The 22,319-nt window shown below is 41.1% G+C and overlaps 1 protein-coding gene and 1 long non-coding RNA gene across 2 annotated transcripts in view; one reads left to right on the top strand and one right to left on the bottom strand.

Moving 5' to 3' along the window:
• Positions 1 to 22,319, bottom strand: part of MAN2A1 (mannosidase alpha class 2A member 1) — a 199,980-nt gene that overhangs the window by 71,582 nt on the left and 106,079 nt on the right. The window contains exons 11-12 of the mRNA XM_043913763.1: positions 19,227 to 19,341; positions 18,046 to 18,113 (exon numbers count right to left, since the gene is read on the bottom strand). Coding sequence (XP_043769698.1) covers positions 18,046 to 18,113; positions 19,227 to 19,341 — 183 coding nt within the window. The remainder of the gene's footprint in view (positions 1 to 18,045; positions 18,114 to 19,226; positions 19,342 to 22,319) is intronic.
• LOC122700681 lies at positions 5,207 to 14,794 on the top strand. Its single transcript, XR_006342863.1, has 3 exons — positions 5,207 to 5,315; positions 6,131 to 6,271; positions 14,541 to 14,794. It is a non-coding gene; the product is annotated as an uncharacterized LOC122700681 (long non-coding RNA).

The raw sequence follows: 22,319 nt of genomic DNA, 5'->3' as shown, positions 1-22,319 counted from the left end.
GCATATCTCCCTGCTGACAGATGAAAATCTATCTTGTGAGAGGTTTTCTGGTGAAGAGCAAACAACTTTTTACTGGTGCTACATCTCCGCATGCCGGTGAGCCATCCTGTAAGAGGTAAAAATGTGAAAACAACCAGACAAAAAGCACGCTCTCTTTCCAAAACACTCTGACACAATGTCGGCTCTAGGACAGAAACTCTACAGTCCCAGGAGCCGACTGAAGAAGACACAAAACACTAGGGAAAACACGACTCTCAGTGAAGGAGACACCATGTCACAAGGGGTAAAGAAAAACGCACACGCCATCCAAACACCCGCAGTACTCTGAGTTTATGCTGCTGCTGCTGCTGCTAAGTCACTTCAGTCGTGTCTGACTCTGTGCGACCCCACAGACGGCAGCCCACCAGGCTCCTCCGTCCATGGGATTTTCCAGGCAAGAACACTGGAGTGGGGTGCCATCGCCTTCTCTGGAGTATATGCTAAGCACCTACAAAATATCAAAATCTAAAACCAAGTACATTTTAGTTCCAAAAGCACCCCAATTTCACATTTAATTTTCTTGCCTAAAAAATAAAATAAAGTTACTCTCCAAAGAAGGGTGAAATAAGTCCAAAGGCTCTATTTAAAGTGTTTCTTTTACCACAAAGTTGTGAAGTGTTCTGAAGTCCAAGATGGGCTTGAAGCCCTCCCTGACTTTTTCAGCATCAGGATACTTCACTAAAATCCTGTTCCTTGTTCCTCTTGTAGTGCACGGTTTATTAATCTGCATTTAGAAGGAAAAAAATCTGGTCTAGAAGAATGGAAGACTGCAGTAAGCCGCACCTCTCCAGCCTGTGCTCTGCACCGCCCTGGGCTAACAGCTGTGTGTGAGCGGCTTCGGAAGGCACGGCAGACGCTGCGGGGGAAAGGAGACAGGACAGAGGACTAAGCATGCACAAAGCCAGGGGAAACTAGCACCCGAGGAAGCACACTCGCACCCCGGTCAGTTCCCCCAGACCCGACACAAACCACTTAGAGAAACCACGCAGGTGCCAGACGTTTAAGTTACTTCCGCACTCTCACAGAGCGCAACTCCAGCTGGTGGCGGGGGGTAACTGGGTTATCCGGCAGACACAGCAAAACCAACTCTAGCTCTTCTCTGACACAACTTCATCCCCTTTACAAATGTTTCTTGGGTTCTACAAACTTATTTCCAAATATCATAACTGGCAATTATTATAATCCTTCTGAGATACAGGCGACAGTCCCCAAGCTAACTCTGCCTTCATATTGTAAGGTATCAAAATAATATCATACTTCTACACAGACAGAGGCACACGTTACTTCTCTCCATCTTCAGCACTTTCTTGACTGTGGTCCTTCGAGTAACTATAACATGTATGTAATGTGCAAAATCACTTTAATTTCATTAGACAAATCACACAACTAAAACGTAAGTGTAAACCTAATTCTGTGTATGATAATCTGACAACAATAAACTAGTACCACGCGGCTAGTTAATAAAGTTTGATTTAAAGTATAAACAATAAAAAGGCAACTAAAACATAGCAACTTAGCAAATGTCCTCTGAACACACAACTACTTTGCCATTGCTCTTAAATAAACCTTAAAATAATTATTTAAAACAGTCTGTTCAATCACTTTTCAAAATAAAGTCTAAACCTAATAAATCTAAAATAGTTTTGTACCTAGGAACAAAAATGAAAACAGACTAATCCTAAGGACCTGGGAAGAATCTGAGCATTTCAAGGTTATGTAAAACTGGTGAAAGGAATGACTGAGGACACTACACCCTGAAAGCACTAAGGAGAATCATTTAGGAGACAATACGTGAGACTCAAGAGTAGCCTACTGACAAACGTGGTCTTCAAACTTATAAACGACAGTAAACATGTACATGTAAGAAGTAATTATATTATTTAAATCATTCTATCACAAACTTTAAACTGGTTAATGTAAGAATTCTAAAAATTATTACTTCAGGAGGTACAAGAATGGAATAAGAAATGTTTGGTTTTTTAAATTCTGATAATGAGGAAGCATGGAGTATAATCAAGGAGCCAGAACACTCAGCAGAGTCTCCTTTGAGTGAAAAGTCAGCACCTCACACTGCTGTGATCAGGAGATGGGATACAGAGATGTGGAGAGAGAGCGGCGCTCAAACTGCAAAGACCTCCTGAGAGGCCAGGGACAAAACCAGACAGGGCAGAGTCGAGGCATCAAACATCTTGGTGATAATCTGATGCCAGCTGGAAGAATCACGGTGGCTTCTATACCTTCTGGGGGGAACTCACTAATTATGTCAAACAATTTCATCCCTCTTCACACCACTAATCTACAGTTTTACAGGATTTTCCAAAGTTCTTTTGGTGGCAAAACTTAAACTGAACTGACACGAAGCTATATATAATTATTTATTCCTTTTAATCTGAATATTCAGAATCTTTAAAGTATTTGAGGAGTTTTGCCCCAGTCTCTGAAGTACTATATAATACATCACATGTCTATTCCTATCATGTTCCTAAAATTTTTAAAATTCTAAATCCACAAATAAATATCTAGCCCTGAAGACTTCAGGTAAAGGATTGAGGACTTGTATTTAGAGGCAATGCAGCAATGTGAGTTACACACTGCTTGTCGATTCTGTCCAGATTCAGAGCAAGAAAGAACCGACAGGTGAGAGAGTGGGGAGAGGATGCGCCCATCCCGCACAGTGCTACCCAGGGCGGGAGCACAAACTAAATCTGGCCCGAGCGGCCGACCGACGGCACCGCGGAATAGGTGTGCTTTAACATGCTCTTAAATAGGTCACCAAGAAACAGTGAGTGTTTAAGAACACTCTATTTTCTTCATATGTGAAATGCCCAAATCCCAACAGGACACACATCCGCTTCTGTGAGACACCCCTTCCGCTCTTTCCTAACGTCTAATTGCACAATGTTCAATTACACTTCGGCTTTGGAATCCACAGAAAACTCGTTTCTTCAACAGCTGTGATTGTGACTCCTCCTTTTCAATGTGTGCTGCTGGCTGTGTCTGGTCTCGGAGGCAGCGCCTGGACCCCTACGCACAGGGGCTCCCACCTCACCCAGAGCTGAGGTGCCGGGGCTCAGCCGCCCCACGGACCGTGGGTCTCGGTGCACCGCCAGGGGCTGACCCGGGTCTCCTGCCTCGGAAGCCAGGCTCTCAACCACTGGACCACCAGGGAAGTCCCTGACAGGATCTTCCTATCTGACTGCTAGCAAAGTCTTGGGGACATGTCTTTAAGACGCTTTTAGTACCCAGGACTCACTTCTTCAGCACAGACCTGTATCTATAATACACAAGACATAAATGCACTCTGAGCTGAAGGGAGCAGGCAAGGGCAAGCAGTGGTCAGAAAGCAGGGTGGCTGCCCTGTGGTCTGGTTATAAGCGATGAGCGGACACTGCCGGATGGTTCCTCCACAGCCATTCTCAGTTCCTACTCTGCCAGAAGAAACCCAAGTTCACTTGGGATGACAACAATCCTAGCTTAAAACAGGGTCACAACATTTGATTTCCCACGCTTGGGGTGGGCCATGTGACACAGTTCTGGCCAACAAGAGATATTGGAATGATCTTTTAACTGAAATTCAGTAAGTAGAGCGTCCTAGAAAGTTATTCTGTGTGTGCGTGTGTGTCCGTGTGCATGCGCGCGTGTCTGTGTGGCTCAGTGGCTCAGTCATGTTCACATCTTTGCAACCCCGTGGACTGCAGCCCCCCAGGCTCCTCTGTCCATGGGATTCTCCAGTCAAGAATCCTGGAGTGGGTTGCCATTTCCTACTCCAGGGGATCTTCCCGACCCAGGGATCAAACCTCTGTCTCTTGGTCTCCTGCAGTAGCAGGTAGATTCTTTACCACTGCACCACCTGGGAAGCCCAGAAATTTATTATATCACCAATTTAATAAAAGTCAGCAGGCTCAATTGGTATAACTTTCATCCTTTGCTCCTTCCCATTCCTGGCTGGAACACAGATGCAATGTTTGAAAAAGCAGGAATAATCTTAAGACCATAAGAATAGCGATAGGCTTAGTGGCAGAGAGCTGAAAGGTAAAAAAACGCCTGATTCTTTAATGACCCCATGAGATACATCACATGTCCGGGGCTACCCACCTCAAAACTCGTACATAAGAAAAATTACCTGCCTTCAATTTTTGTTGTGGGCAGCTGAATGCAACCCAAAGTGATTCATTAAACACATGAGAAACAATACTGGGTAACACAGGGAAGCCAACAAGTACCAAAAACTTAAAGTAACGTTGAATGCAAGAGATAATTCTCCTAAAGTAGAAAATTCCCCATAAAGATTCATCACTATAGACATGCTTTTCCTTAAAGGGTTGTTTATTTTTTAAACAAGTCCTTAACTGCCTATCAAATATTCCACATAACTTCTTTCTCATAATTGTCACCTCCTCCATTTCAATTTTTAGTTTTCAATTCAGCAAACATGTCCTACAAGCCAAGCACTTCTCCTTATTTGACTCAACTAATCACAACTTCTTCCATTCAAACAAGTCATCTTCCTTTCCTCCATGGGACTTGGAAGAGAGATTTCATAAAAACATAACATGAAAACCTCAGAATTTACCAATCCCGTTCTTTTATTAAAAAAATAAAAGCAAGTTTAGCATCTTTTTAAAACTTCATACAGAACTTTATGAACACAGAAATAAAAGTAGAAAAGTGAAAGCGTTAGTCGCTCTCATGTCTGACTCTTTGTGACCCCATGGACTGTAGTCTATGACAGTCTCCAGGCAAGAATCCTGGAGCAGGTTGCCATTCCCTACTCCTGAGGATCTTCCCAACCCAGGGATCGAACCCAGGTCTCTCGTACTCCAGGCAGATTCTTTACTGTCTGAGCCATCAGGTAAGTCCCAACTTAGAATATCTGACAAATTCATTGATAGTTATTGTTGATGAACACTGAAATCTTTAAAAATATTTGTTCACACAATAAAGCCAAGAGACATAATCTTATCCAAAATTCTCTTCATATCTATACATGATTATTTCTGCAGGGTAGATTTCTTCCACCACACTGTCCAATCCAAATGCTCCTGGCACATACTAAGTCCCTTTCCTGAGAGATTGCCAGGTGCCATGTTTAGAATGATGAACAAGACTCAGCCTCTGCCTTCATGAGGTTTATAGTAACATTACACATGTCATAAGAGAAGCAATGGTGAGGAAGGACACACTCCTGTGAGAATGTGCAGAGCGGCACCCCGCCCTGACACGAGGGCGCCGGAAAAGGTTCCAGAGGGCGCAGCGCCAACGCCGAGCTCTAAAAGGTAAGCAGGGATCAATCAAGCCAAGTGTGTGCGTGTGTGTGCGCGTGTGCATGTGTGTGTGCACGTGGATGTAATGCCAACGCTGAGTTCTAAAAGATAAGCAGGAATCAGTCAAGCCAAGTGTGTGCGTGTGTGTGCGCGTGTGCGTGTGTGTGTGCACGTGGATGTAATGCCAACGCTGAGTTCTAAAAGATAAGCAGGAATCAGTCAAGCCAAGTGTGTGCGTGTGTGTGCGCGTGTGCGTGTGTGTGTGCACGTGGATGTAATGCCAACGCTGAGTTCTAAAAGATAAGCAGGAATCAGTCAAGCCAATTGTGTGTGTGTGTGTGTGTGTGCGCGCGTGTGTGTGTGTGTGCGCGCGCGCGAGGATGTAACACCAACGCTGAGCTCTGAAAGATAAACAGGGATCAATCAAGCCAAGTGTGTGTGTGTGCGCGTGTGTGCGCGCACATGTGTGTGTTTGGGGGCAAGGTGGAAAGGGTTTTTTGTTTTTTATTTTTTTCCAGGTAGCAAAGACATGTAAATAAGACAGGACATAGCCAGTCAAAAACCTGATAGCTTTTGAAAGGTTAGAGCTCATGGTGTAGGCTAGAGTATCATATGGCAGATAAAACAAGAGAAATCAAAATGCAGACAGAAAAGCCAAGTTAAAGACTCTGGAATTTTTCTTTCGGGCAATGGGAAAAAGAAGGGTTTTGAGCAGGAGAGTTACAACATCATTGCTAACACTTGCTGAGTGCCTACTAACCACTAGATCCCATACAATTAAGCTCATATACATAATCTTACTTAATTCCTCAAACAAATGTATGCAGCAGGGACACACCCAAGGGAGAAAGAGCTGGCACTGAATAAATATGGACAAAACTGAGATACATTTAATAAACAACACAAGAAGACATGGTGTTTGCCTGGATCCAAGTTGAAAGTGAAAGGGAAGAGACAAGAATAATCAGGTAAGCCCGTAATTTCTTGCCCAAACAAGCAGACTTTTGAGAGTGAAAGGGGACACTAATTAGAAACTGGAACACACGATCACTTTCAGGCTGAGGCCCAGGTCTCTGGCCTGGGGAACTGGATGACGAGGCGAAAACTTTATCAAAGAGCTTGGAGCCACAAAACAAGTCCAGGCAGGGAGGAATCCCATTTAAACACACTGAGGCCGAGGTGTGCGCGGCTGTCCCAGTGGAGCTGCCCGCAGAGCCTGTGGCGTGCGGGTCTAGACCTCCAGGGACTTCTCAGCAGATCTGTGTATTTAGAAAGCCAGTGATAATAAGTGATGGCAATGGGGAGGAAATACCACTCTCACCACAAACTTCTAACTTTCAAATCTTTCCAAGGCAACGTGACTATTTTCTAAGATCTCTACATGCTCTGCTTCTCTACGTCTTTCAGATGTTAACATAATCTGAAACTAGAGATCAATACTACTATCAGCAAACTGCCTTTACATTATAAAAATTCTGCCAAAACTAGATGGGAAATTCTAATTCAGTTTGGTAATCAAATTTACAATAATGATTTGGATTTTCACTATGTCTAATTATTTCCAATGCCTTCTTAATTTTGATTCACTTATCAGTCAGGGAAGTTAAGTTTAGCAGGAACATTTTTTAAATTTCCTTTTTAAAAAAAGAAGAGTATCTGTGGTATGCTTTATAAATGTTTTCATATTTGAAAATGCCTCTTTGTTGCTTTCACATATGAAAGATAACTCTGAGTACAAAACAATTTCAAAACTCCATATACTTGTTATAGAGCAGAAACCCTTCTTGTGCCATATTGCGCAATATCTGTCTTTCTGCCTGGGTACTTTTACAAAATGTCCTTTTCCTTTTAATTGAAATAAGTTACCAAGACGCATGAGGGGTGACTCTCCTTTCATTATATTGCCGAGAACTTAGCCCTTTTCATCTACAAAGCAAGGCCGCCTCCGCTCAGAACACTTTCCGTTGTATCTTTGATGACTGCATCTGCTAACATTTCCCTACAGAAAGCCCACGACTCCTCTGCTGAACTCCCGTCCTTGACCCCTACCACTGCCCCCCTTCCCTGCACTCCTGAAGAGCGTCTCATTTTTTTCACGTCACTGATGTGCTCTTTCACCATGTCAGCTTCACTCTTACGTCTCGCCAATGAAGATTCTGTTCCTGTCATCCTAACAGTCTTTCCTTATCTCACCCCACCCCCTTTCTACAGCATCTTGCCATTTTTTGCCTTCCACTCTTTCTTTTTCCTTTGGGATTATGACTCAAACTGAGAATTACAAAGAGTTAAAAAAATTTTTTTCTGGTCTCTGTAATAAACTATTTTAAGATAAGCTGTTCTTCTCAATCCTCATGTTACCCCAATTTTCAGAATTCTGCAGGGCTTCTTCACAAGCTCTCCTATGATAATTTCCCATTTACTACTTCTCCTCGTAAAAATAGACATCCACCTAATCCTGTGTCTGAGAAAGGCACCTCGTGGTCTTCACCGCAGTACTGGCCAAAGTTCCTCTCTTCTCTAGAGTTAGTTATTTCACAAACATTTGCTGATCACCTACAGTGTACCAGTTATTTGCCAGGGGATTCAAAAGTAAAAGTTCCCTGTACTCATGAAGCTAACATTTTAGCAAGAGAGATGGAAAACCAGAAATAAAGGAAATAATCAGTTTGTTACTAAGGCCTGAAGGATGTGAAGAAGATGCAGTAACAGAGAAAAGAATGAGTGAAAAGTAAGTTCACAGGCACAGACGCAGTCTGACTGACGTTTCCGAAAGGCTGCTACCCAAGGGGGCTACTGTCTCCAGCATGGGTCTTCTACACCAGCTCTGCTGCTCTGAAAAAACACAGGGCCTCTTCCTTCAACAAACAACATCCTGGCCCAGGCCACCAACAGCAACTTCCTTGAGTGGACACTGCGCCAGATCAATGCTCTATCATCAGTCCCCCATTTGTCCCCACCTATCTTATATCTGGCAGATTCAGTCCCCACACTGGTTGTAAAATACAGGCACAGGGAAAACCATCAGTGCGATTAAGGCTGGCAGTGGCTCTGCTAACTGAAAGGGTTAAACCTGACTTGAAAGTAAAACTTAAAGTAGAACATCTTTTTAAAAAAATTTATTTATTTTTAATTGAAGGATAATTGCTTTACAGAATTTTGTTGTTTTCTGTCAACATGAATCAGCTATAGGTGTACCTTTAAGGACATGTTCCATCATTCAACATTCTGCAGAGCTTCACCATAAAAGACTTCATCATAAAACATACAAATATGTATCATGCCCCAGTCTACTGATGCAAAAGCAAAGCTTCTGCTTTGATTATGGGACCACTAATTGGCATTCTGTGTCATACTTTCTGCATAACCATACATATGATAAATTATTTGTGGTTTCTAGCCTAGTTTTTGTAAAGACCAGGAATTTATACTCAAAAATATTAGACAATATGAACACAGAGTGCCTCTACATCTTTACAATTTCTTCCCAAATCTTTTGTAGGCATCTTGTCAATACTTATCGGTGACTTACCTTTATTGAAAATTTCCAAAGCACTCAACTTTATGATTAAAAAACTTTATACTTAATCCATCAGTTTAATAAAAATCAAATGATGAGAGAACAGTAGCAAGAACAACTGATTTGGGAGTAAGTAACTGCATTATGGTAATCACATGGGTCAACTGAACTCCTGGCAGGAGGGAAGCCCCAGCCTGCTAGCCAGTGGTCTGTCGGCAGCAAGGGTGGGTGCATGGGCACAGAGCAGCCGTTGGTCTAGCTGGTCAGTTAAGCGGGGACTTGTAAATAGAGATCTGAGGCAAGGAGGATGAAAGGGAAGAACAGCTGCCTCAAGCTGCAGAGAGCAGCCCCCTCTTGTCCAGTTTTCTTGCGCCAGAACTTCAGAGCCTGGTGCCGCGTGCTCACTCGCTCAGTCGCGTCTGGCTCTTTGCAACCCCACCGACTGTAGCCCGCCAGGCTCCTCTGCCCGTGGGATTCTCCAGGCAAGAATGCCATTCCCTTTTCCAGGGGATCTTCCCAAACCAGGGATTGAACCTGGGTCTCCTGCACTGCGGGCAGACCCCTTTCCGTCTGAGCCACAGGGAAGCCCCTCCGAAGCCTTGTGGGCAGGCATAAAGGAATCAGTCCCCACACCTGCTTTCAGAAGCCTGCATGTTATTTTTACTCCTGTTTTCACTGGTTACTGAGCAGGTGCATTTTTAGTCCAGTTTGATCAGCACTGCAGTTTGCAGTTACCTTACACTGCTGCAACAGGGCGCCTGTCAAGTCAAGGCTTTGGTGTTCCTTTGATTGTTGATCATCTGAGCTTTAATAAAAACTGAGAGTCAACTTCAGGGTTCCTAGTCAGTCACCATATAAAATGGAAGCATCAATATTTTGTCAATATTTTTAAGAAACATATAACAGGTGTTACTTCATCTAAGTCAATGTGAGGCTGAAAGAGTATTTTAGGAATTAATACTCATCATTGCTGATATAATAAAATAAACAGAAATATTAAGAGTAGGGAGAACAGTGTGAGAAAGGTGGAGTCTTTCCTCCTCTTCTCTCCTCTAAGATCTATTTCCCTTAAAAGTCAGGTAAAAAGCAAGCCAGTAAATGACTGATTTAGAATGGCAAACTCTAGACAAGGTTATTTTGCTTATCAGACATGATTGTTCCCAAACAGTTCCAACTACTAAGAAGTTTTAACACAAAATATACCACATGAAAGGTATCACCAATCCCCTAAGAAACTTTGGTTGTTTAAATAACGTATTATAGTCCAACTCAGTCTTCAGGTTAAAACATCCTCTCTAAAATATTCCAGATTACAAACAGGCTGCAAAATATTTCTGGATAATCATAGAACTGGTCAATCTACGGCTTAAAAACAGTCAACGTTAATAAAACACAACTCAGACAGAACATAGATAAAAATACACAAATACCCTTCAAAAGTAATTAATACTTAAACAGAACAGTATCTCAGAAGAGAGTTTAGGAACTCCTCCTTCAAGTCCAGTACTGAATATTAATTTTAAAATAGACTATGCAATTAACACCCCGATAGACTTAGCGAGCTCAGCTTCGTCTCAGTCCTGTCAGTTACGGCTCCTCTGGCGGCTCAGTCGTAAAGAATCCACCTGCCAATGCAGGAGACCCGGTTCAATCCCCGGGTCAGGGAGATACCCTGGAGGAGGAAACGGCAACCCACTCCAGTGTTCTTGCTGGGAAATCCCATGGACAGAGGAGGCTGGCAGGAACCTTCAGGCTATGGCGTTGCAAAAGAATCGGACACGATCAAACAACTGTCATTAACAATTCCTCCATTAAAGAAAAGCTATAGACTAGTTTTCTAAGCAAAGGACCTTTGGGTTGCTCTCAGAATAACAGAACCATTAGAGGGTTCAGTGTCAGAGCCTAGTGAATTGTGTATTCTATTATCACTTGGAATTCCCTTGTGATAATTTTAAAATGCAGCCACTTCCAAGGGAAAAACAAAACAAAACAAACAAAAATGCTCACAATGGATACAAACCTTGATTGTATCCATTTATTTTTCTGCTAACTAATGTGAAGACATTTCTACACTAGCTTTCTAGTACATGACAAGACTTGAGCTTGAACATTATAAACCATGAGCAATAAGCACAGTCCTCACACTAATTATCACTGTTAATTAACACTGTTCCACCTCCCCCAAAGAATAAGCCAACATTCCAAACAAAAAAATAAGGCTTTGGTGTCTTCACTGAAAGTTTATGTTTAAATAACTGGCAGAGATGTTAGGTACTTCCTTAGATATACTGTGATGTTATGACATAATGACCAATCAGAAAATGCTCCAAAGCCTTGAATCCTATCTCACTGGTGGAAAATTACTATCAGAATAACTGTGTCTGATAACAATATTAAAAATACAATGGCAGAAACCATCACAACATTATATCAGAACATTATAAATCAATTTTCCACCAATTAAAAAATACAAAATGTAGAATTAGGCAAATAATCTATGTCAACAACAGCAAAAGTCTCATGACAAAGTATACTCATTCAGATATACAGGTGTATCTTTTAAATCCACTCATTCTTTAGAGACCCCAAGAATGCAATCCCAACAAAGTTAATTCTATAAGAATTCAGTGGTGCTGAGATGCAATGCCAAATCTGTCAAGTCTCATGGTATTATACTCTGAAATCTCAAATGAACAGTTTTCTGAACAGTTTGCTGAACAAATTTAAAGTATATTGAATTACTGCTTATTTTTATTTATATTAGTATTTAGTGGATTGGAAGCCTTCTGTCACTCCAAATGTCAGATGAAAGAATCTATTGAAGAGAATATACACCAGAATACTACGTTTTCACACAGAATGTGAACCATATTCTATGCATATGTGGTATCTGAAGTTTAATCTTCTCTTCAAGCAATAATCAAATGTGTTATAACCTATCTTTATTAAATTCTCACCATGCTATCATACCATAGGCACAGCAGTGGACAAAAATAAATCCTCAAGGAGTTTACAGTCTTGTGGGACACACTTCAAACAATTACACTGGCAGAAAAAGCCAGCATCAACCCCCAGTCACGCGACTGAGCTACGCTGGACCTGACTAGATGAAACACTGGGGCCACGACCATGAGGGGATGGGACCCTGGGCATCTCGGGAGGAGGGGCGTGTTTTATTTTGCACTGGGAAATCAGTGAGCCGTGAGGGTCGGTGTGAGCTGCGGCAGGCCCTCCCCAAAGCCGCTGCTGTCCTCCCCTCTGCGTCCCCTACATGCGCCCCACAGCGGGCAGTGGGGAGTGACCCCCCCCTTACATCCCAGGTGGCCTCCCCGACTGCTCCACTAATTGACTGAACTCAAAATGACCTTCTAGGGCTTCCGAGTCTAGGTCTGAAGGCTTGCCATTTCTATGCAAGTAACTTTTTCAGAGTGGCTTTAGGTAGACTCATCAGAGCTGAATTAATAGTTCAGGTACAGAGAAAGGCCCAGGGACAGTAAGCTACTACAGCAGTTCACGCCAAACATAAAGGGCTGGCTAAAACCAAAAGCAACAGAAAGAGGAGAGAGGATGGATGTCAGAGATGAGTAAAGCTAAAATCCAAAAGACTCTCCTATTGATGACACGTAAGGATTAAGAAAAAATAGAAGTCAATGTGGGTTCTGGCGTTTCAGAACCTAGACAGCTAAAAAGAAAATGATGCTCTCAATCAAGGTCCTCCAACAAATGAACGGCAACACGTCAAGTGAGTGGGGTACTGAGTGCCCGTTCTGGAATTGTGTCCTTTTCCATCTGGCTGATATTCTGAAGTAACCTAAGCCTAGAAAACACTGACTTCCTTTGTGTCTCCACATGGTTAATGCTATCTTTTCTAAATAATTCTTTTTTTTTTTTTTTCTGGCCAAAAGAGATGTAGGACCCCTTACTAATAAATACGTCTCTAATAATGAGAAGCACATCAAGGTAAACGTGTAATAGATTTCAAACTAAAAGCTTACCTACTTGAGAAACTTAACCTTTCAGGTTTACAGACGCCACCGCGGTATCATCCTGACTACCTCTGTGCCTTTGGTGTTGGGTCGCTCTGTCCTGTCTGACTCTTGGTGAACCCGTGAACTCTAGCCCGCCAGGCTCCTCTGTTCACGGGATCTCCCAGGCAAGAACACTAACGGGCTGCCACTTCCCCCTTCAGGGGATCTCCCTGACCCAGGGATCAAATGTGTGTCTGCCCGTGGATTCTCTACCACTGAGCCACCAGGGACGCCCTTGGTGGCATTTCAAAGTATCCACCATAAAAAAAAAAGTGACTTTATACTCTGTCAAGCACACGACTTGCAGACCTGTGCTGCAGCAACATTTAGTCCTGTCCCGCCTGAGCAGACGGATGCTGACAGGAGACTGAAATCCCTTTGTCCGTCTCAGGCTCTCACCGTGCGTCCTCAGTCCCGAATCCTGTCAAATCTTTGTGTTAAATGTTCTTACAACTGGTTTCCTTAGGCAACTGTGACCGTAAAGAGAAACGGTAACATCTCTGTGTATCTAAGCATTAAGGCTAGACAATTTATGACTTGTTCAGGGTACCCTAACTTCTAATTTGTAATTTCATATGCTTTCTACGCAAAGGCTAAGCAAGTATTTACTATACAGCTCACATAACCTTGTGAACTAAATTAGGCACACAGGCCAAGTACTATGTCAACTCTCAGCAAATCAAGGACTACTTTTACATACGCACAAATGAAATCATATCAGGTAGTAGCTTTAACTAATGCTGCCAAAAGCATGATCAAATTCATTTTACATGTATTATTTAAACTGCAGGGGTTTAGACCAGTGTTTCCCAACCTTTTGTCATTATAACCTCCTTCAAGATTCTCTTTATTTATTTTTTCCTAATCATTCCTCCACACAATTTTGACACTACATATAAAATGTTCATCTGTTGGGCACCATTATGCACTGTATCTGTGCTTTGCATTTCCCAAAGAATACGTTTTTTTTTTTAATCCCCCACCCCAACATCACCATGGGCCCAAGACCCAATTCTTATCCTCCTGGGGAAGACACCTCCCTATTGAGAATGCACGCTTTATTTAGACTAATAATATGTTGTTCAAATTAGAATTATTCCTATAATCAAAATAAAACTAGGCCTCGGAGCATCTCAGAAGACACACGAGAGGACAAGACTGAGTCGTGGCTGCTCTCCTGAAACTGCCAACTTAAAGACGGAGGAGCACCGATAATCACTCTGACTTCCAGTACCTGCAAAACAAAGCTACGAAACACTTCCATTTTAAAGGACACCAACAGTCCTCCATTCTTGATTGATTTTATTGAAAGACAACAACTCATATAATTTGTGACTAACAAGTAAAAAGTGGATTTAAAACCAAAAATACAAGTGGTTTTATTCATGAGGTTCTAGAGTTCAAAAAGGACAGGAAAGGTAAAAACAAGGGTCTGACACCCTAAGGATTCCAACACAGCTAACTACGGGGACAGCAGCGCCGACGTTTGGTAGAAAAGAACTCTGAAGATATAATGTGAGAATGAAGAACACTATTTAAACAGGAACTATTTAAAATGAAATATCAAGAAGTGACTGTTCTCCTAATAGACTCAAAAAGTCTACGCTTATTTTTTATTAAAACTGTTCATTATTAAAGCTCAAAAATATATTTTCCTCAATTAATAGACTTCTGTCTCCTTTCTCCCTCTAGCATCAGGAAAATTGAGTCTCGCGCACAGCTGGCCAAAGCAAGGCCTGCATGGGAAGAGAAACCACAGCGCACAGGTCCCCCTCTGGCCCCAGCGCAGCCCGCCCGCCCGCCCGACGCGCGCCCGCAGGACCACTAGGGGTGGGGGTGGAGCGCCGACTTCCCAAGAGCACACAGAAGTCATTCTCAGAGTCAGCAAAAAAGGAGATCTGCCGCCACCAGAATAGGAAAAGATAAACCAGGTAATAGATAAGAGGATTACGCCTAAACCCAAATAGATTTACTGACACCACAGTTTATTAGGGACACAACATATTAAGAGTTGCCATACAATCCCAAATCCATCAAAACATTACTTATTTTAGGACAAAGAAAATGTTTTATAATTTTATAACTGATTTTTCTTTCAGGATCATTCATTATCTTTTCATCCTAACTATGGCTTGGCTATATGCAAGCTTTTAAGACTTTAGCAAGGTTAAACTTTATTTTCTTTTCAAAACAATCCCTTCTTTTTTCCAGGCAAAAGAGATGTTAAGCTGCTTTAGTGTTACTTTAGTGATGCCTAAGTATTACTGAAATATACTACTGCTGTCAGGTGTGGCCTGATTCTGCTGGGAATCTGAGCACAGAAGAGGTCTCAACTGTAAAATTTCTGTAATCACTTTGATCCCATTTATTTTAAAATACTTTTAATAAAGTGTACCTATTTAAAATAATGCATCACACTTTACAATTAGTCTTTTATTCTATAGTTTATAAGAGGTGATACTCAATTTCTCAATTTAGATAGCAAAAACTTATATTACCAAACTATAAGGTGGCAAGAATACACAAAAGAACTGTACAAAAAAGATTTTCACGACCCAGATAATCACGATGGTGTGATCACTCACCTAGAGCCAGACATCCTGGAATGTGAAGTCAAGTGGGCCTTAGGAAGCATCACTACAAACAAAGCTAGTGGAGGTGATGGAATTCCAGTTGAGCTATTTCAAATCTTGAAAGACGATGCTGTGAAAGTGCTGCACACAATATGCCAGCAAACTTGGAAAACTCAGCAGTGGCCACAGGACTGGAAAAGGTCAGTTTTCATTCCAATCCCAAAGAAAGTGAAGTGAAGTCGCTCAGTCGTGTCCGACTCTTTGTGACCCCACGGACTGTAACCCACCAGGCTCCTCTACCATGGGATTCTCCAGACAAGAATACTGAGTGGTTGTCATTTCCTTCTCCAGGGGATCTTCCCAATCCAGAGATCGAACCCGGGTTGCCCGCATTGCAGGCAGACTGTTTACTGTCTGAGCCACGAGGGAAACAATGCCAAAGAATGCTCAAGCTACCACACAATTGCACTCATCTCACACGCTAGCAAAGTAATGCTCAAAATTCTCCAAGGCAGGCTTCAGCAATACATGAACTGTGAACTTCCAGATGTTCAAGCTGGTTTTAGAAAAGGCAGACAAACCAGAGATCAAATTGCCAACATCTGCTGGATCATCAAAAAAGCAAGCGAGTTCAAGAAAAACATCTATTTCTGCTTTATTGACTATGCCAAAGCCTTTGACAGTGAAGATCATGATAAACTGTGGAAAATTCTGAAAGAGAACACCACCTGCCCTGCCTCCTGAGAAATCTGTATGCAGGCCAGGAAGCAACAGTTAGAACTGGGCATGGAACAACAGACTGGTTCCAAATAGGGAAAGGAGTACGTCAAGGCTGTATTTTGTGACCCTGCTTATTTAACTTATATGCAGAGTACATCATGAGAAACGCTGGGCTGGAAGAAGCACAAGCTGGAATCAAGATTGCCAGGAGAAATATCAATAACCTCAGATATGCAGATGACACCACCCTTATGGCAGAAAGGAAAGAGGAACTAAAGAACCTCTTGACGAAAGTGAAAGAGGATAGTGAAAAAGTTGGCTTAAAGCTCAACATTCAGAAAACTAAGATCATGGCATCTGGTCCCATCACTTCATGGCAAATAGATGGGGAAAGAGTGGAAACAGTGGCTGACTTTATTTTTGGGGGCTCCAAAATCACTGCAGATGATGACTGCAGCCATGAAATTAAAAGACGCTTACTCCTTGGAAGGACAGTTATGACCAACCTAGACAGCATATTAAAAAGCAGAGACACTACTTTGCCAACAAAGGTCTGTCTCGTCAAAGCTATGGTTTTTCCAGTAGTCATGTATGGATGTGAGATTTGGACCATAAAGAAAGCTGAGCACCAAAGAATTGATGCTTTTGAACTGTGGTGTTGGAAAAGACTCTTGAGAGTCCCTTGGACTGCAAGGAGATCCAACCAGTCCATCCTAAAGAGAATCAACCCTGAATATTCATTGGAAGAACTGATGCTGAAGCTGAAACTCCAGTACTCTGGCCAACTGATGCAAAGAGCTGACTCATTTGAAAAGACCCTGATGCTGGGAAAGATTGAAGTCAGGAGGAGAAGGGGACGATAGAGGATGAGATGGTTGGATGGCATCACAGACTCAATGGACGTGAGTTTGAGTAAACTCCAGAGTTGGTGATGGACAGGGAGGCCTGGCGTGCTGCGGTCCATGGGGTTGCAAAGAGTCAGACACAACTGAGCGACTGAACTGAACTGATATTGTGTATCTGGGTACTGACTAATTGATACTTGGGGTCAATTAAAAATAGATAACTTGGTTAAATAATTGTCAATAAAAACATAAAATGTTTTTTGTAAATCAGAGGCAGCTATAAATTAAATGCCCCATTTTTAGGTTGACTGAGCACCTTTCCCATTTAAGCATAAATCTACAGTGTAAAAATGAGGCAGTTTTACAAGCACAGTGATAGTTATCTAGTAAACAATTTACAGTAGGAACACTTATCTTCTAATAGTAATTACATTTCTTCTTCCATTTAAAAATACATGATCAGAGATTAATAAGGTAAGTAAATAGAAAGTTAATTAAGAAAGATTATACACTAAAAAATAATCAATATACAAATGTAAGGTAGTTTTTATAATAAAGCTACACGTTTCCCATCCCGCATTAAGTATCTGTGAAGAACCAGTCTTACACAGTGTTGGTCATCAGCGTACCAGGCACCGCGTCAGCTGTCAGCGCAGAGCACGGCACTGCGGCGGGCTCCCGCGGCGGGCCTCCGCGGCGCCTCTGGGGTAAAAACCCCACCCGCAGTGCAGGAGACAGTCTCCACCCTGGGTGGGGAAGACCCCTGGAGGGGGGCATGGCAGCCACTCCAGGGTTCTCTCCAGGGGAATCTCACGGACAGAGGAGCCTGGGGGCTACAGTTTACGGGGGCGCCAAGAGTTGGTCATGACTGAAGCGCACTCTCACGCATGGCACAGCCATGGGAGAAAAATCCATTCTTCAAGCAGGCGTTTTAAATTAATAAGCTGATTAAATGAAATACTGCCTTAAAATATGTGCTGGATCCAGAGCAAAACCACGAAAATCCAAAAAGTCAAGTCATAGAAGTGATCAAAGTTTATAAGAAATAATGCTATTTACCTTGGCTCTGCACTCAGACTTATTACATTTTTTTGTGGCAGAGAACTTTGCGTTCTTTGTTTCAAATCCTAGAAAAATGAACAGAAGTTTTTATTTTACTTTTAAAACAAGTTTCAAAATTAGCTGTGTAATAATATCTTGAAGAAAACATGAAAAGGGCACAGTATAAAAGAAAAAACAAACCTCTTTCCAGCTACATACATAAAGTCCATCCAAGTTCAAAGTAAGCAAATCTTGTGTCTATGAATATGTATTGTGTATTTAGATTTTAAGCATGGCATATGTTGCAGGGACTAGAGAGTCCATAATGTATAGTTCTAATTAGTAACCAAATAAATCAGAGTTCTAGAAACAATTCTGCAGAAAGTTTTACTATGTTACTTTGTGTCACATGCTTCATATCTTTAGAAACATAAGTTTGATAAATAAAAAACAATTTTAAAATATCTGAGTTGCTAAGTAGAAGTGTAAAGAGGATTTCAATAAACAAATTTTGAACCATTCTTCCTTGCTGTAGATACCATGCTCTTCCTCTCAGGGCACGGTCTGTTTTACTAACTCATCTGACCCCAACAAGCTAAGGCATGCATCATTCTGTTTCACAGATGAGTGACCAAGGGCTCACAGATATAAAGCAACTTCCTCACCCCCTGCAGAGGGGCAGAGGTGAGACTAACAGCTACTCTCCTAAGCCCTCATCACGGCTCTGCTCTGACATCTCAACACTGCCCAGAGCACTCCTTGACTCATCCTGAAACCAGAGGAAAACTTAGGATCATTCAAATAGAAATGCAGCAAGAACAGGTTCAGGATTTACGGCAGTTCACATATCAAAGAGTTGTTCACTAAAGCTAAGGAAAATAACGAGTATAAAGCCTAGTTACCTTACAATATCATCTTAAATGTTCTAAAAGTCTGAATGTTTCGCATACCTTGAAATAAGTTCATTATTTCATTTTTCATGCTTAGATTTCATGGGAAAATACACACCATAAATCAAAGAGACACAGGAAAGAAAAACACAGGTAATTTATATAAAGTGATACAAATTATTTCAAATAATATACAAAGAAGTCATCATATTTCAATGTCTCTTTTTATTAAGCTTCTCACTCCCTTTCCCAATCTAAGAAGAAAAGAATCACTCATTTTTATCATGAAAATAGAAGATATTAACTAACCATTTCTAGGAAGGTGTCCGAAGAGTAAGAGTCGTATAAGCGTTTGTCCTTCAAAATAAGCAGCAGTGCAGAATGTCCAATTATCTTCTTTAAATTCATCAGTGAATGAAAGAGTCTGTGAACCAAAAATTTTACTTATCTGAGAAGTGATTCAAACATTAGTATACAGTATTTTCACAGAGATCAGACTTGGTGCCAGGGAGAGGGGAGGAGTGGATTGGGAGTCTGGGATTAGTAGACGCAAACTATTATGCACAGAATAGATAAACAATAAAGTCCTACTGTATAGCACAGGGAAATATATACACTATCCTGTGATATGCCACAACGGACAGGAAAATTTAAAAATGTGTATATAACTGAATCACTGCTATGCAGTAGGAACTAACACACTATACATCAACTAATCTGTATACAATATTTTCAGTTGTTTTATTTATGGCCAAACCACCATCATCTTCACCCTGTATTCAAACTAAAACCTATCATGAACCTATGATGAATCTCTGAATGAAGTACTTAGGGAAAAAAAGTTAATCAGAAGGTATCACTGGTAAGGATTCATTAAATAGCAAACTTTCTGGACACAGCTGAAACATATAAACTTATCCACACTACTTATATTCTCCATGAATATCATACTAAATAATAACAATAGCCAGCATGATGACCCCAACAGCTCTAAAGCATTCTACCAACAGCAATGAGTTGATGTTTCACTTTAGAAAAATCTTTAACAAGCATTGAAATAACAACAAAAGAAGACATGAGATTAACTCTCATTCACAAGAAAATTCAATCAGTATACACACTTCAAAGAATTTAAATTCCTAAAGAATTCTAATATTTTGTTGAAGTTAGTTTCATGTTCTTGTTCAAAAGAATTAGAAAAAAGTTTCTCAGGTCCAGATAACAAAATTGTCTTTGTCCTTGTTCTACTTCTTTGTCACTGAAAGTCTTAACTGTATTCAAACTGTGCATTTCTGCCTGAGGAACAAAAGACATGCCTATGAATCGACTGATTCAAGTTCAAATCTAAAATATAATCTTGGAACATTACCAGCTATTGGTGAAGCACTATACCTAGGAAAAAAAACTTGCCTTTTTTTTTTCAAAGTCCCATCTTATTTCTTTAAAGATTTAGAGAGCAGGTATCCCTAAGTAAACTCATAATGGAGAAATTGGTAGAGAAACTTTCATAGTAATGCTTTCAATCAACCCTCAGATGTTTATAGAGTGATTATATTATTTTCCCAAACACAGAAAGCAATTTTGGATCTATGTGTTAAAATATTTTTGTTTATGTTCAACAACAAAATAATTGTAAAAGAATTAGATAACTTCAAAGATGTAAGTGATCATAATCAGTAAGTTATTAATTAAGTGCATTTACATAGTAAATCTGTAACTACAGTATTAAAATCTTATGGAGTTCAATCATCCAGCTAAATTTCTCATTCTATTCAAATATTTTACTAAATAACAGTGTTTTCATAAGACTAAGAGACCATATATATGAATGAACACAATGCAGTTATGAGAACAACTCCTTCAATCTAAGTTTATTTTTATTATCTACATGGCTATCTTTATGAGGTTATCTGAACCTACAGAATAAAAGTCATGTTCTGCACCTGCTAAAATCTTACTCCTATTAGTGTTTTAGAGGGTCCTGATTAAACTGAGTGAATGCCATAAATCAATGTTTGTGTCCTGAAGGCACATATGTAGTCTTCTTATGAGTTGAAGATAGTGCATTTCCCAAATACTTTCTCAAGATGTATAAAGCTATTTTGCTAAAAACAAAATAAAGCTAAACCCAGTAAATAAGTTTGGGAAAAACTGGGGAAAACAGAATTTTATACATTTCAACATTTCATCAATGTGGTATGAAAATTTCCTCTAATTTCCTAACATACCCTTGTGGTACTATGAACAAGTTTAGCAAACATCACTGAGGAATCAGTCTTTACTCTGCCACCACTGCTGCTGTTTAAGGAGGTGTTCTCATGCTTGTCATTCAGTGGTTTAGACTACGCATTAGGGCCTCAGTCTCACCCACTGTTCATTCTTTTCTCCTACCTACCTTTATTACAGTTTAGCCACTGGCAGAGTCTTAATCTCTCTGTAGCTGACCTCTTACCATCCCTTCTTCACACAGTCCCAGGATTCACTGTTAAGCTAAACATCCAGCAAAACACTGCCTAGTCTAATTCATTTTTGATGCCATGATTTTTATGCCATAATTAGAATTAACCTCCAAATATGCCGTGATGTACATGTGCTGTGAAGAACGGCCCTGAGAAGGCAGAAGAGAGGGCTAACGGGGCCCGGAGCTCTGACGGCGCTGCGGAGCGGTCACACCTGAGCACAGCCTGGAAACGCAGAGGTGGGGCTCATTCAGGTTCCAGGGACCATCACCAGCAACCGTAGTCAGCTCCTAACGCACACACTTGTTCACAGGGACATCTCTGCCAACATCTGAATAAGCAGGAGTCAACAATCCAAGAACCGGAAGTCACCCTATACTAGCTACTCCTTTAGTAATAATTCTCTAACTTGTGTTTTGAAACTTCCTATTTAAAAATGTGTGTGCTAATGGCTTGATAATTGTTTATGGCTTTACAATGAAGCATGAAGGGCTGACAAAGCAGATTTACAAATGTCAAGTACAATGAGAATTACTGTGTCTTTTTTCTATAAGATGCAGTTTTCTATGGGGATGCTTTTATAAGTTAAAAGCAACACCAAATACATGGAGGAACTAATGGCAGGCCTTCTGGAGAGGTCATGAGACAGAAAATATTCTGTACAAAAGCCCCGTGACCTGGACCCTAACCCCTTTCAGTACGGCAGCCAGGGAGAGAGCAGTCAGTGGGGGAGGAGGACTCTCTGTGTCCTCCTAGGAGCTCTGCTCTGGCCTGACTCCCGGCAGCCTCACTTTTAAACTCTCGAGAAACCAAGAAAATAGGAACAGATGAAAAGAAAAATAGAGTATCTGACCTTACTTTCAAAGACACTTTCTGTGGGAGCAATAACATCACTATCATCCAGTAAATATCCTCCACTTTAAGCTCAGCTCAAACTCAGACC

The sequence above is a fragment of the Cervus elaphus genome, chromosome 9 (genome assembly GCF_910594005.1).
Source record: "Cervus elaphus chromosome 9, mCerEla1.1, whole genome shotgun sequence".
Taxonomy (NCBI): Eukaryota; Metazoa; Chordata; class Mammalia; order Artiodactyla; family Cervidae; genus Cervus; species Cervus elaphus.
Note: the sequence above shows the minus strand (reverse complement) of the source record. Positions and strands in the feature narration are given on the sequence as shown.